This window comes from Rhinoderma darwinii, chromosome 4 (assembly GCF_050947455.1).
Source record: "Rhinoderma darwinii isolate aRhiDar2 chromosome 4, aRhiDar2.hap1, whole genome shotgun sequence".
Taxonomy (NCBI): domain Eukaryota; kingdom Metazoa; phylum Chordata; class Amphibia; order Anura; family Rhinodermatidae; genus Rhinoderma; species Rhinoderma darwinii.
This window is the reverse complement of record NC_134690.1, coordinates 162,930,489-162,946,810: the sequence shown is the minus strand read 5'-3', so window position 1 is coordinate 162,946,810 and position 16,322 is coordinate 162,930,489. Positions and strand designations below refer to the sequence as shown.

Here is a 16,322-nt window from a genome sequence, read left to right as displayed (position 1 = left end):
GCTAGCAAGGGATTAGGTGCTGAAATTACCCATACTCTTTTCAAAAGTACTTCAATACAGCGAATGGCCATTTACGTGGACCAGGTATCGTCATGATTCATACACTTTCAAAGTATTGTAAAGAGAATAGCCTTGTGAATTAAAATCATGAATTATTCATACATAAAAATAAAATTGTTATCTTTTGTAAAGTTGTTAAATGTAAGACCTCATGCACACACGAATATTCTTTTGCGGCCGCAATTCCCCCGAAAATCCACAGGTGAATTGGTTTCCACGGTCCGTGCATTGCCGCAGAGCCTGGACCGCAAAAAGAACGCACGTCTTATTATGGCCGTGCTTTGCAGACCAGGCTCATAGGAAATAATGCACGCGGCCATATGCACGGATTTGCGGGCGGCTCACGGGTGATGCCAACCCGAAAATCACGGCCGTGCACATGGCTACGGTCGTGTGAATGAGGCCCAAGTGTCGTCCAAACTTTTTATTGAAGTACATTGTAGTCAATCTAATTTGCTTTTCAAAATGGCAGCAGATGTACAATAATTGTAATAATGCAAACGCACATTCAATTCTTGTAGCAACTTTTAAAACCGAAAACTGATAATTCGTCTGCAGTTTATAAAAAAAAAAAAAAAAAAAGGAAATGTAGATGTGTGAAATTCAGGAAATGCTTAAGGCCTTATTCACACGAACGTGTCAGTTTTGCGCGTGCAAAAAATGCTGCGTTTTGCGCACGCAAAAGTTGTGTGCCGTGTATATGGTGAGTGGCTGCGTGATTTTTACGCAGCTGGCATCATTATGACACTCCTTGTTATGTGACGACACAGTAAGGCGTCATTCACACAAGCGTGGCGTTTTTGCGCACGCAAAAACGCAGCGTTTTGCGTGCGCAAAAGCCTCTTAACAGCTCCGTGGGGCAGCAGCATATGATGCGCGGCTGCGTGCTTTTCGCGCCGCCACCATCATTATGACACTCCATTTGGATGTTTGTAAACAGAAAAGCAAGTGGTGCTTTTGTTTTCAGTCATCCTTTAGACAGCTGTTGCGCGAATCATGCTGTTCGCACGGAAGTGCTTCCGTGCGACATGCGTGGTTTTCACGCACCCATTGACTTCAATGGGTGCATGATTCGCGCAAAACGCCCAAAGAATGGACATGTCGGGACTCACGCGGAGTAAAAATCACGGACATGTCTGCACGGCCCCATAGACTAATATAGGTCCGTGCAAATCACGCGCGTTGCACAGATGTAATTCCCGTTCGTCTAAATAAAGCCTAAAAGGAAGGAATTATATTTTTCCCTTCTCTACCAGCTGTAGCGCGAATCACGCGCGTCACCCGGAAGTGCTTCCGTGTGCGATTTGCACGGACCCATTGACTTCAATGGGTGCGTGCTGCGCAAAACACGGGCAAGTATAGGACATGTCGTGAGTTTTCCGCAGCACACACACGCTGCGTGAAAATCACTGACAGTCTGAACAGCCCCACTCCCTAACATAGGTCCGGGCGATGCGCGTGAAAATCACGCGCGCATGACGGACGCATAACACGTTCGTGTGAATAAGGCCTAAATGTTACAATGCACCTGTATGTGAGACTAGAGAGGGCAAGTTAACTATTGTTCTGAAATCGTTTTGCCAGAATATTCCCAAGCATGTTATTATAAAAATAAAGAAAGAAATACTCCATTTGCTGTTGAGGATTTTTATTTTTTTCTACTTGTACAGCTATTGTTTACATTGCAATAATGCAGTTATAGAAACAGCCCAAACCCTGTCTCCCGGCAGTTTATTATTAACACAAGCAGGACAAAAGCGTCATGAAATAAACATAAGGAAAACAAAAACAAAAAAAAATACATAATAAAATAATGACTGACCTTTCCTAAAGATTAGTGACTAGCTTTAGGATGTACCTTTAAAAAGGGATTGGGTTCAAAACATTCATTAACCCCTCTAATGCCAGTGGAACTGGCAATGTGTTGCCATTCCCCCTGGCGCCAAAGAGGTTAAAAGGCACCAAAGACAAAATATACATATTTACAAACATACAATAAAAACAAAAATTTACATAATCCTTCGACAGGGTGTCTGAGTTTTTAAACTTACTGTAAACCTTCACTTCAGAAAAAAAAAAAAAAAAAAAAAATTTACAAACAGGCTGTTGCGTTTAGACAAAATAACTTTTCACGTACACTGGTGCAATACATTAAAATATGTTGTAAGTGCTCTATCACAATAAAACAAATCTCAGATTGGATTCTGCCCGCAGATACAATCTAAAGGTTTGCTGTATTTCAGAATTTCTTTATAGCGCTTTGTATTTTTTGTTTTTAACTTTTCATAATATAGGTATATTTATATATGTGTATATATATATATATATATATATATATATATATATATTTACAACTCTGCCATAAATTCATTTTCCTTTGGTTAAAACTATAACAAAAGTTAAAGCCCTCTCTTAAAAAGCATACACAATAATTCTTTGTTCTATTTTTCTTCTTACGAGTGCACATTTTGCATACCATAAAATTAAATACTTTGTAAATGTTTCAAGGGTGCAAGAAAGTTAGCAACTAGAAAAATATTGGATTTAGGCGCCTCCTAGTGCTGGTATAATATTGCAGCTGTAGCAAAAAAGGTACCCTCTGGGGTCATATCAGCCGAATCTAAAAAGGCAAGGCTATCACTGGCCAAATGACTCAAGAACGCCTTATTGCTCTATAATGGAGGGGAACTGATGCGGGGCAAATGCTGAACTCTGCCAGGCAGAATGGAGGAGTTTATCATTTCCCATTCAAAGAATGACAGTCAGTCGACTCTGCCATGACAGTCTTGCGTTCGACCACAACTTGGTGCTTGGCTAGTTCCTCTTAAGTCAGTCTGTCAAACACCTAGCACTGGCGCAATAATTCATTAAGTCCCACTTATGTACATGGATAAACACTGTCCCCTTTGAAAATACACTCCTTGGGTGCATATAACTATATTTTAATGTGTTTTTTATTTAAGGTGCCAAATATAGGCTATTCTTAAGCTCACAAGTACAAACAGGAACTAGAGGTGCCAAAGCTCCTTTGAACAAGATGCCTATTTCAAGTGCTTGTGTTTTGCTGCATTCATAGAATGCCAGATGGCACCCGAGCATGGAGATGGTCATGAGATTTTGGTAAGAGGATTCATGAATAATTCAACTTCCCAACAGATTGTGGTTTTCTCCAATTTGTACCTGGCTTCTTTACAGTCACTAAAACATGGCTGTTGATATTATTCTACTAAGCTAGAGACTGTTAGTCACCAAAGAAAAAAGTAGAAAGGTGTTACCTGTGGGGCATCTTGGCAAATTTTAACAAATGGAAAATAGGACAATCACAATAATGCCTTACTGCAGGCATAAGAACCAGGAAATCTTAAGGGACCTGTGAATCCCCAGCTGATGAACCACCTATCAAAGTATGACGGTTCAAAAAACGGGATTAAAAGATGCTGACCCACACCATTATTATGAGACCTTCTGAATCACTCTCAAAATAAAACACACGAGCATTATGACCGATTCTCAGCTGGTGCTCCAAAAGCTATATTTCACTCCCCATGGGAGCGCCAGTGCATTATTGGCTGGGTCCACACAGCAAGGTGCAACAGGCTTTGCATGCCCAATCTAACTCTTCATTCAGTCTTTTCCTCAACATTCTGATTCTCTCAGGCTGAGAATTAAAATGCTGAAATAATAAAGAGCGCATGGTCACACAGATTTTTTTTTAAAAATTTGTATGTATATATAGATTTATATTTACAATTAAGGGCGCACATTTCACATGACCAGGACAAAAAAAAAAAAAAAGAAAAGCTAAACCCGTTTTGTTTTGCCCATATGCGCTTAAAAAGGTCAAATAGAGGCACTCCAGAATAGTTGGGCAGGGCTCAGCAAGATTTTGGGAGATCAGCTGGGAGCTCTGCTTGAGACACACGGTACTGGACCTTTGTGTTGGTGATTGCGCCATGTTTTTGACGCAGGTGAAGTCGTAGTTGGCTCTTGTGACGAAAATGAAGATTGCATTTTTCGCACTGAAAAAAAACAATGAGATATACTTTGATGACACAGGTAAATACATGTACAGTACTGTATGTTCAACAGGTCTGTCTATATACATTTTATAGGGTACGATCACAAACATACTGAATCTTTGCACCAAATGACATCCTTTTCTTTTACTGAATACGCGGTGTATTTGAGCTTGCTCACACCTGACAGACTTGTTGCAGAAAAATCTATTCCATACATTTGAATGGGGTTGTTACTGAGCATGTGCAGGGATTTCTGCAAGTCTGATTGGTCCCATTCAGTTTAATGGGACAGTTGTAGAGATCCCTGAATTATATTATTATTAATAGTTATTCAGCTATATATCACCTGCATATGGAGGTGCATAGTTGGCTCCTTGTCTACATTTCAATTACTTTTAGACAAAATTACTAATAGTCTAATAAGTAAAAAAATTCTAATATTTTATTGATGGGCAAATCATGTAATTCATATAAACAAATGAGCGTAGAAAGACAACGGTGAGGCCTGCCACAACAAACCAACTAACATAACTGTAGATTACATGTTTTTAGCCAGTGAACCTACATGATAGGGTTTCTCTCCAGTGTGAATACGTAGATGACTCTTTAAAGTCTGCAAGTGTCTGAACCTGGTTCCACAGATCTCACATGGGTATGGTTTTTCTCCAGTGTGTATAAGTACATGTGCACGGAGATGAGCGACCTAAGGATACAAAACACATATTTACCTAAAAGAATGGATTGGATAGGAAAAAAAAATACTTTGTTAAATGGTTGATAATCAAAGCGTATGTGCACCGTAGTTTTGCCGGAAGCAATAGCGTAGTAGACTATGCTATTGCTTCCAGCAAAACAATGGCTCTGGTGCACAACAGAGACAAACGGAAACCATGGGCACCGGATCCGTCACCATTGAAGTCAATGGGGATGGAAACCGAAACCTCTGGTGTCTGTCCAGGGTCCCGTTCTGACAGAAAGCTCCTACAGAACTTCAGAACGGGATGCAGATGTGAACCGGGCCTTACACTACACAACGTTTGTATGTTTATAGGCTGTAACCATTGAGACGCATAGGCGCTGTAGACTCAAAACAGTAGGATATTTTTAAACAAGGCTATTTGTAAGATTTTTCTGATCTTAGATCCATAGGAGCAATAAAAGTTTATATGTGGTCAAGAAAGGTCATTGTGAAGTCTAACAACAGTACCCTATAACTACTTCTGTAATATGTAGGACAACATCTCCTTAACATGTCCTGAAGATCACGACTAGTAAAGGAAATCAAACACAACTTGTAGAACTCTGTGTGTGACTAAATAAAGTGTAACAATTTCAGTAATGCCAGATTCAATTATTCTTGGATATTTTGACACTAACCTGTACAAAGCGGGCACCACATGTCTCACACTTATACGGCTTTTCTCCAGAGTGAATTCTTGTGTGGGTCTTTAGGTTTGCAGGTCGATTAAACTGTGCACCACAAATACTACAGCGATATGGTTTCTCACCTGAGGATTAAATAGATAAAAGGTCAATGTAAAATGTTTAAAAACTCTTCTGAATCGTTAATATAATTTTTTTTTAGGAGTTACCAACTCCACTAGCAATAAAATGAATCCCAATAACAAAATTTCACTAAACCTGACAACCCTGCAGTAATTCAGGAACTTACCGGTGTGTACTGTCTTGTGGCTGGCAAGGTTTCCCTTGTAGCGGAATGAAGCTTGGCAGCGGTCACACTTATAGGGCTTATCGCTGTGCATCTGCAGAGTATGTCTTTTTAAAGAGCCCTCTTCAGAGAAACGAGAGTCGCATTCATTACAAAAGAAAGTGCCATTTTCTGTGGAAAAATAAAAATTTAGGTAAGAGATTACACACACACACACACACACACACACACACACACACACTTTAAAAAAAAAAGTAAGATTGGGTCTCTATGGTAAAGAACCGACATGGTAATATTGCAGTAGTTAGCAATGGAAGATAGTAAATCTATTTGATGCCATTTTAATGCCCAACTTCTTAGGCAAAGCGCTATAGGAGAAGGTGAAAACAAAAATGATGACAATAATAAATTGTGATATAGAAAAAGTAACAACGTTGAAAAGGCATCCTAAATAATGTGTGAAATGTTTTTGTTTCCAAATATAAACTTACCACAGCTTGAGTCTGAAAACTCTGATTGGGTCTCCGCTATTTCTTCTCCAAAGTTAGAACCAGGGGTGTGAGGACATATTTCAGGAGGGGATTGTGAAGAAAAGATGTTGAATTTGGCCGTGTGGATGTAAAGCGGTGAATGCCCTTCACTGCTCAAAGGAGATCCCTCCATACTCCTGTAAAACGAAACAAGTAACTTTGTTACTTTATGATCATACAGATGCATTATAAAAGAAAAACGAAAACAGAAAAAAAAAAAAAAAATCTATAAAACTGTGTACCACCCAAAAGAAAAGCTCAGTATGGTATTTCATTCAGCTATGTATGGCTAATGGTAAATCAAAAAACATGGTTACAGTTTTTTTTTTGCGTTTACCTGTTCACAATATTGTTAAATTTGCTAGCCTGAGGCACTGCTGAGTCTTCAGGGCTCCCATTAAGTTTAGATGAAGTTTGAATGTCCATATTTTCTGACTTAACTGGCTGTTGACATGATGCCTGAGATGTGTAAAACGGTGGAGACAAGTTGACCATTTCACTTTGGTTGGCGCACCCTTCTTTGTCACTCTGGTTCAGGGAATTCAGCAATTTATACTTTTTCCAGTTGCAAGCCTTTGGGTCTGTAGAAGATTTCGACATAGGAGAACTGGAGCCTTGTGAAATTCGAGCATTTTTACTGCTGCTGGACTCTGTCGGAGAGTTAGGTTGGCAGTCTGACTTCTGTGGACTTTGAGGGCTTACAAGACCTTTGCGGTTGACAGGAGAGTTTGTAGGTTTAAAGTGCGTTATTTCATCCTCAGATGAGGTTCTTTCCTCCTCTTTCCCTTTGTCACAATTATAGAATGGGCTGTTTCTCACAGAAGGACCAGCAGATCGGGAGCCTGCAAGTACATTGTATTGAGAGTCACTACGGGGGTCTTCCAATGCAGCCTCCTTCGGAGAGAATATGTTGCTGTGGCACACGTTGACAGACAAGTCTGTGACAGCTTTCCTGTAATCTCCTAGCACAGTCCTTGAATTTTCTCCAGGTAACACACTTTCCTTAGGATATCTATTGGATCTTTGGATGTCAGCCATCTGCACATCTCTCACTTCATCCTCTGGAAAAAGGAACCCATGGACTGGAATGTGACTGTACAGAGGGTACGAGGATGGAGAACCATTGTACACGTTGGGTATATAGGACCTTCCATCACAGATGGCTGCATTACGAAGAGGTACAGTATTCTCTGACATCTCACAGTTTCTGTAGGCCATTACATCAGGAGGTAACATCGACCTTCCTTGTAGAAAATCTTCCCCTCTTGGTTTCACAGAACTCACGATATCTTCACTGTCAAAACACAAAAGAATTAAACTTATAGAATAAAATAAGCCTTCAATTAGCTACAAAACCTAAACAAAAAGCTCATTGAAAGGGCATTAAAACATAAGCATTTCATGATGTAGATAAAGCAATGCTACCTGGACTTGAGGAACCTCTGGCAGGTATCCACAACATGCTCCATCTGTAGGTAAAGTGCAGTGCTCATGACGGCCATAATGCTGCTCTCTCTCAAGCTAAGTCGAGATGTGTACATGAAATCCAAGAGGACTCGAAAGCCCTCTGCACTGATTTCTGGATCTAGGTTAATGATGTTCATGTTGCACTTCATCTGGTCAGTGAAGATCGTATAGAATAATCCACTGCAAACAAGAAAAAAAAAAAAATCATGTTTGAGTTTCTTGTACAACAAAGAGCCCGAATAAGATACAAGTATCAAGTTAGAAGTTAATAGCGCGCTTATTAACAATACAAGTTAGTAAAACACAGACACTATTTACAAACTCTCCATAAAAACACACATAAATAATATCCAGTCACTCACCTGCAGGCCATAAGGACTGTCTTATGAGCTCGAAAGTGTTCCCTGTTCACCACAATGATCACATCTGTCAGGATGTCTCTACTTCGAAGACGATTAAGATTCAGGAGGACATCACTAGCGTGCCGCGTGAACTGGATGCAGCTGTCAGTTGCAGATGTCATTGTTGCCCCTATCCTGAGGAAAAAGACACAAAACTTTACTACTTGCACATCACCTTATCGGTTACATTCCATACAGAGCAGAGCTACACTGAATAACATTTCAAAGAAGTTTCAACTTCCACTTTTGGTGGTTTGCGTTATTTGTGGATCACTGAATTTTCACCAGTTATGAAAGTGAAGCAACATGCAGGTGTGTAACCAAGTACACGATAAAAGCGAAACGCATAAGTACTTACCCAAAGTCCCAATTCAAAATCCAAACTCCTCTTTGAATACTGAAAAACAAAACCACAATACCAAGAAAGAATGAGTATGCATGTTGGATGATAACAGTCAACCTGCGATATTAGATAAACTACAACTAAAGTAACCGCATATAGAGTGCAAGGACTCCACGTTACACAATAGTCCGAGAGGAATTGGCCTCTCAGATCTACAAGTATTTGACGCTCTGGGTCCTATGTTAGAATTCCACAGGGGTAACATTAATGGACTTATGGTCACCCAATGCTCTCCTGGGTTTTTTTTTTGGGGGGGGGGGGGTACTCAGGTTTCTTCTCACAATTCAATACATGGCTTCTACAAAAGTTGTCTAGTAACCCACATGATGCTATAGAGAATACATTGTAAGCCCCCCATGGTGACAGGGACCAATGTGACTGAATACATTCTATGTACAATGCTGCAGAAAGGTTTATGCCAAGTTTAGAAATAAAGAAAAGAAATAAAATATTCCAAATATGGTTTTAAAAAGTAAAAAAAGTTAATTGCATATATACCCACAAGTGAAAGCAGAAGCTTTCTCATTAGACCGTGAACTAGAAAAGAATGGACAGCTGGCCCAACAAATAACCAAACAGGTACTACATAGTAAAGGCTAAAAATATAGTGGTCAATTCCTCTTCCTTTTCTAAAGAACCTTGAAACTAGGTATTTCCCTCACTTTGTAGTTTCTCTACCTCTTTTGTAAGTTTCCATTCACACAGAAAGAGGACCTTCGAAAAAAGTCTGAAGAAAATCACTGATTGTTGGAATACAAAATAGAGAAAAAAATTAAACTCGGCAGCTCACTAACAGAGCAAAAGTAATAATTCCATAAAATATTGCAACACAAATCACATTTCTTTACCAATGCAGTATATATACACACCCTATGGTATCAATCACTGTACTAGTATACATCAGAAACAAGATTTACAAAAATGTACAACGACTACCCTATCAAAAATATCCAAAGCAAAAATGGCAAGCATTCATATTTCCAAAAGACACAAAGACTAATATATTATATATATATACATACACATATATATATATATATATATATATATATATATATATATATACATATACATACATTATCTCACTGTCACATTACCTTATACACAGAGTGCTGAAGAGCTTTTGCATACATAGGGTCTGTTAATATTCTACTTACAAAGCGAAGTTATCATCACATACCACTTGCTGTGCATTGTTTTCTTTTACACTGTGGAATAGGGGTGGCTATTCCAGCCATATCATTCTGGGAAATATTTGACTCAGACTGGGATTACTTCACCCAATGAAGCTTTCCTGGAAAGCCAGTCTCGGACACAGCCTTACAGCATGCATTGCCTTGTAGGCTTCCCTAACACAAGACACACTTTGGACATCAAAATCAAAGTATCCAAGGAACAGAGGGCACAAACAATTAACACTACACTGGGCATCTAGATAATGACGTTTAGTAGTATTATAGTGACGATTACATGTATATTGTATTTTCACACAAATTAAAGACATTTGCAAAGAGGGTACGGAATTTATGAAGTAGATGAAGTATTGCGATATTTGGGAATAAACATAAAATCAGCTATCTAAATTCTAAAGCAGTGAATGCTTGATGAGTTGTTAGATGGCTTATCTTTAGCCACAGAGCCTATTTCCCCTAAGCAATGGATTTCATAATCAGCCACCAGATGGCGATGAAGAACATAAGGATTTTGTCCTTTCAGGTTCTGCCTGTCAGTTGCGATAGTTGTCTTGGCTATAGTCTCTTTTTTAGTAAAATCACAGAGGACTGAATGTATAAACATGATGTAGCCATGTAATTAAATGAGTTATTGCTAAAGCTGATCAATACATTACAAATACATCAGTAATGTGATTGTTACATGGAGGAAAGTGTTCCTTTATGTGGATAGATCCTGAAATAAGAACAGACAGGTTCTACCTTGGTTTCTGTGATATGTCCGAAGACTCTGCAAAAAAAACTGTAGCTGACAAATGGTTCCAGTAGTAGCATAGGGGGTTAGAAAGCTGGTCTACAGTACTGTCAGCACAACCATGCTAGAATGTAATTAACAAGCCAAACCTATGTATAGGCTTAGACCCAGCAGAGGATAAACAGGGCAGAGGCTTGATATAGTCCTTCCTATGATCACTGTGGGTCCCTGTTCTAGAACACTGCAAGAGTTAGAGAAATATACTACTCGATCCACCCAGCAAATATGTCAAGGAAAGGGAAAAAAGTTTACTTGATCTAAATCATGCTGCCCTAAAAAAAAACACTGCATTTTTTCTCTGTTCCTCGTAGGAACAAGATTTAAGGGGCAATTCTCCCAGTTTGCTTTCCAGCAGAGAATCACTTTCAAGTTCATTGGATTAATTATTTAAAAATACACAAGCCGCCTGGGATTTGTGACTGGCAGCGAGCTCTCCCTGCAATGTTACTCATTCCTTATTTAACCAACAACTTGTAACAGCATCAGTGAAGAGCAAGTTCTAGAGCTGCACATAAAGCGATACTTCCCAAGGACAGCACTTAACTGGTTAAACCTACGAGCTAAGCAGCATGTACACTGGCAAAAGAAAATATGTAGAATGCCCAAATCATTGCAAAAAAAGGTAGGCAACAGTGAATGTACCAGGATTAGAATGCCAGTTCTATTGTAGCAGAACTCGTCTACACTAGGGTTAGATATAGCAAACATGGTAATGCTATTATAGACTTGCTTTGTAACTCTGGGTGTTCAAATAGCAGAGGTTAAATGAAAATGCGGGGCACAGAAAAGCAAGAAGCAGGGTGTCAGACTTCTATGTGGCAGGAGAGCACATAGAGAAGTGAAGGCCTCATAGTAAACTTCAAAGAACAGCATTACCCTTTGACCTGTCCTTGCAGTGGTGTCTAAGGAGAGTGACCCTTGTGCCGATCCACAGCACCTATCCTGAAAGGGCCAACCATGGCTTGCTCTACTTCTCCTTGGGCTGCATATTGGCCACAGAGGCTGTTTCTATGGTATATATGCCATTGGTTAATAAACATAAAACATCTAGGTAACTAAAAAATAAATAAACAACTTGTTTTATAACAAATATAAAAAGGAGTAGACTTTATAAAGTGTGGACCTGGAAGCAAAATTTGAATATATCTTTTTTTATTAATGACATGGCAGAAATAGATAGTCTGTGATCATGTTCCAGCAAAATACATGTAATATTAATCATGCACAAAAAGGTAAAGTCTGGAATAAATGCAATGTAAATGGTAGGAATGACCCTTAAATATAAATAAGTGTGCACATACAGGCAGATCCCACAGGGTAAACGATGTGACTGATACCGCCACTAGATGGCAGCACTCCACCTCTTTTCAGATTTTGGCAGGCAATTTCCATTATGTCCCTAAGAAAAGTTGTTTTTGGATAAATACACACACACGTTTGTTCTGATGTTTTGACCTTTTCTCGCTTAAAAAGAAACATTTTATGGAGTTTTGAATCCTGACTCGACATGTGATTTTTTTTCCACCAAGTCACCCAGGCTCCAGAAGCTTGGCCATGAAATAACAGTGTTGAAGTCTATGGCTTGGAGCGCTGGCAGGGACATGGCTTGGAATGCATTAGTTAGTAGCAGTGCACAGAGACACCTCCTTTGTAAAATAACCTGAGCAGTCTTAGTGACAGGGCCAACTACATTCCTGCCCTCCCAAACATGACACCAGCACATAGCCAAGGAACAAGTTTCTATTATGGAACCTATATTTTGTCACTTTTTGTGGCTGATGCCACCCAACCTGCTGACAGTTGCCAAAACTATGGATCAGGGCTGAATAAGGCTTACATTAAGTCTAGGTTCCCCTAAATTGCAGGTACTCTGTACCAAGGCTTTATATAGACAATGATCAGGGCAAAAAATAGGTGTCATCTCATACTACAGTGCCCAATCCTCACCCATGTACTCCAACCCTTTACCCACAATGCAGGACGACTAAAGACCGCCACAGAAGTAGAGATTTTTCGCAGAATACAAGCAATAATGGCCCATCATATAATAATAACTGGGTCTACATGACCAAAATAACTTCGTTATAAAATGTGGTCTGTGCAATCGTGACGTGTAGACGAGCCAAATGCGTCATTTAACCCTTTGTGGGCTGCATTGCGAGTTAGGAACTTAAACCTACTGCAATATCCTATGGGAAAACGACAAATAACATGGTGAGAGCAGGGCGAGCAATGACCAACTCCGCTCTGTGGCATCTGGGATCGGACACGTTGTGAAGGAGAATTCACTAATGGTCGTTGCGATCAGTCGTGATATGAATAATCGTAAAATATTCCCTAAAATAGGAGACGTGTGATCGATGGAGCGCTGCGATTTTCTAACACTGCCTAAAAATCCAATCGAGCCTTTCAGTCAGTGCAGAGGAATGTGAAACCTCCAGTTAACCTCTGTCAAGCCACAGGGGGAACCATGTATTATTTAACCCCTTGACTAGGCTTCCAGCGCACATTATCGATATAAAAGGCCATTTAGGTAGGGAGGTAACTGCAGTTTTGCGGCTTCCCCTCAATGTTACACGCAAAGCCAGCAGCAGCAAGTCTCTAAATTTAGCGCGTCGCTGGGGAATTTTATCAAAGAGCGACATGATGATTGTGAACAGCAGGGGGCGCTCCAGCCCCAGACAAAGCGCACAAACAGATGTTATTTACCACTTCGAGGACGGCGTTCCTGCGCTGCGCTGGCGGCTCCGACTATTGGTGTCATACATAGACTACCATCGTGTTACTACAGTAATATATAGTGTCCTATAACCAGCAGGACCCCGTTAGATAGAACTAGATCGCCGTCCTATAGATTTTATGCCCATTATGTTCTGCATGGCACCTGTGCCATGCCTGCCAGCTTCGGGTGCTACTCTTGTATGGATTTATGCCCACTACATATAGGGAATTCCGAGAGAAATAGGAGTCAAAACGGCCAAAAGACAAAGCTGAATTGCAGCTGGTAATGAAAGTAATGAGGCGCCCTGTCCTGCCAGGTAATAGCGCCCAAAGCCCGCGGACGTCTGACAGAACCTTGTGGTACAATAATGGGCACAACCCGCGCGCTGCCTTCTGCCAGACGCGACTAGTGGCGCAGAGCAGCGGGAACCCCCCGTATTTGTACGTGTGGTGGTCTCTGCCGCTACCTCCAGGAATAGCGTGTGGAGCGGCGCCAGCACAACTTCACTAGGCGATGCTGATTTACGAGGCGCCCTCCCTGTGCCAAGTCCCTTCATAGTAAACAGTGAACAAACAGGAGGACGCGCTGCAAATGGAGAGGAGCCGCTCTGGTCACACTAGAGAATATCCGCCCGGATATATACATTGCACTTCTGTATACACTGCACCTCCACATACAGGACCCCCATATATGTATATATATACACTGCACCTCTATATATATGTGGAGGTGCAGTGTATATATATATACATATATGGGGGTCCTGTATGTGGAGGTGCAGTGTATATATGGGTGCAGTGTGTGTGTGTTTGTATATATATACACACATACACACACGCACATATATACACTGCACCTCCACATACAGGACACCACTATATATACTGCTCTTCCACATACAGAACACCCATATATATACACTGCACCTCCACATACGGGACACCCCTATATATACACACACACACACACACACACACACACACACACACACTGCTCCTCCACATACAGGACACCCATATATACACTGTACCTCCACATACAGGGCACCCATATATACACTGCACCCATATATACACTGTACCTCCACATACAGGGCACCCATATATACACTGCACCTCCACATACAGGGCACCCATATATACACTGCACCTCCACATACAGGGCACCACTATCATATAGGGCACCTCCATCATATAGGGCACCTCCATCATATAGGGCACCTCCATCATATAGGGCACCTCCACATACAGGGCACCACTATTATATAGGGCACCTCCACATACAGGGCACCTCCATACACACTGCACCCATTATCAGCACACAATAATAACGGCGGTCCTTCATCCCCGCAGCGGTCATTCCGGGATCATTAGGACATAACGCTAAATCCTCTCCATAGCCCTGGAGTTGTCCGCCTGCGCCCTCCCTGCCAGCCACTTCCCGCTATCAGCCATCTAACAACATGTCAATAAATGAACAGTTCCCAAGTGTTATCACCACTGCCCCCTGTAATAGGAGAGAAGACTCGGTGTACAGGCTGGGCACAGGTGCAGGGGGCACACAGCCCTGATTCTATGCAGAGCTGCCACACTGCCTCCCTCCAGATGGGCAGACTGGGCGCCCAGCAGTTCTGTCTGCCGCCTCCAGCCCCGCACATACACGTAAACAGGACGGATGTCCTTGGAGCTAATCTCGCTGTGCCCCTGGAGCAAGTGGAGGGAATCCAGACCCAGACAGGGAGGCTGGCACACGCACAGACAGGCAGGGGAGCACCAAGCACACTAGTGGCACAACATGGCATGCCCAGCCAGCAGCAATGCCAGGGAGAGCAGATAAGACCAATGTATAGTGATCAGCCTCCAGCACAGGCACACTGTCAGCTCCCCAGAAAAGTGACAAGAAATACAGCAGCATAAATAAGAAGGAGAAAAGAGCCAGGAGCCTCCAGCCCCAGTAACTGGCAAGTAATAAAAAAAAGAATGAAAGAAGCAATCACCTGGTAGGGCTTTCCTAGAAAATCCTTGCATCACCACTTCTAAGAACCCCCAGTTCTAAGAATCAACAGGGCTCAATTCTCGGAATTTGAGCTTCTGATCTTACCATTATATGAAGGCAGGGGAGGACTGAGAGCCTACTAGCCAGCCCCTTTCACCGTCCTCCTGGCCATCGCCGCCGTCTGCGGACAGTTAGTGCCATTCCAGGCACATTACCTTGCCACAAAAAAATGCCCTGCACCGTGTTCCTCTTAATTGAGGGTCTTATTCGGGTCTTTAGCATACAGGGTTACCCGGACCCCCCTGAGTGACTTGGTTTCGCCCGGCTGGAGGCGTCACGTGGTATGTCTTTGGCCGTGACGTAGGCTTTCAACTTGGAAGGACAGCCCCGAAATTCTGAGAACTAATTTGCTATTCTGTGACATAAGAGAGGGGTCCGGCTCGTTGCCTGTACCGTGCGCTGCACATAATCCACTCTGTACATTCAGCACACAGGGGGACACTGCACAATGCACACTAATAAAAGCCTTCTATATCCACCAGCGTTCTTATATGTCCAGGGCAGGGTGGCAGTGCCAGCTCTCAGTCCCCATGTGCCACCCACTGTCTGGACTAGGACCTATTCAGCTGGAGCCCTCATTCTGCAGCACGGACGTGAGCAATGCATTCTGCGACATATTCCTTTTGCAGGACATTAACCTCTTATTAGAAAGGCTTGTATCTGTGGACTGTGTTGGCATGGACTGGAAGGGGTATGGTATTATCTGGCATACGCTGCATATTCTTCTACCTTCATGTCAATCTTGTTGTAATGTACCTCTGCATTGTATATTATATACAGCTTGTGCCTAGTAGCTGCCCACTTGTGTGCTGATGCCAGGTTCCTGTGTGACAATGACATTTTGTGGCGCATTGGTTACATTTGACCTTTAAATCAGCAGCAGATCCTCTACCTGTCAGTGAATAGACGATATGTTGTGTGTGGCAGGGAACGTATAGATAGAAACTACATTGAGTTCACTTTATGGTCTGTTTGGGTGCCTGGGTGGGGCCTGTCTGTCTACAGGAAAC

General features: G+C 41.7%; 1 protein-coding gene across 3 annotated transcripts; it reads right to left on the bottom strand.

Moving 5' to 3' along the window:
• Window positions 1–1,703: 1,703 nt before the first annotated feature.
• Window positions 1,704–15,323, bottom strand: BCL6 (BCL6 transcription repressor). 3 transcript variants are annotated; one of them, XM_075861792.1, is made up of 10 exons: window positions 15,254–15,323; window positions 8,505–8,543; window positions 8,108–8,281; window positions 7,704–7,925; window positions 6,616–7,572; window positions 6,240–6,415; window positions 5,752–5,919; window positions 5,457–5,587; window positions 4,645–4,782; window positions 1,704–4,079 (listed from the first exon to the last, which is right to left on the bottom strand). In XM_075861792.1, exons 3-10 carry the CDS (start codon window positions 8,266–8,268, stop codon window positions 3,936–3,938), a joined length of 2,097 nt encoding a protein of 698 aa, XP_075717907.1. In that variant the 5' UTR covers window positions 8,269–8,281; window positions 8,505–8,543; window positions 15,254–15,323; the 3' UTR covers window positions 1,704–3,935. The 3 variants fall into 3 exon arrangements, with proteins under 3 accessions (XP_075717907.1, XP_075717909.1, XP_075717908.1); XM_075861794.1 differs by having other exon boundaries at window positions 8,108–8,276; XM_075861793.1 differs by lacking the exon at window positions 15,254–15,323 and adding an exon at window positions 9,228–9,390.
• Window positions 15,324–16,322: the final 999 nt, after the last annotated feature.

Excerpts from the sequence above, each read along its gene's own strand:
- BCL6 (XM_075861792.1), bottom strand. The coding sequence starts at position 8,268 with ATGACATCTGCAACTGACAGCTGCATCCAGTTCACGCGGCACGCTAGT. Across the intron at positions 7,926-8,107 it reads ACAGTCCTTATGGCCTGCAG|TGGATTATTCTATACGATCT; the intron begins GTGAGTGACTGG and ends TCTTGTTTGCAG. Across the intron at positions 5,920-6,239 it reads GTTTTCAGACTCAAGCTGTG|AAAATGGCACTTTCTTTTGT; the intron begins GTAAGTTTATAT and ends ATTTTTCCACAG.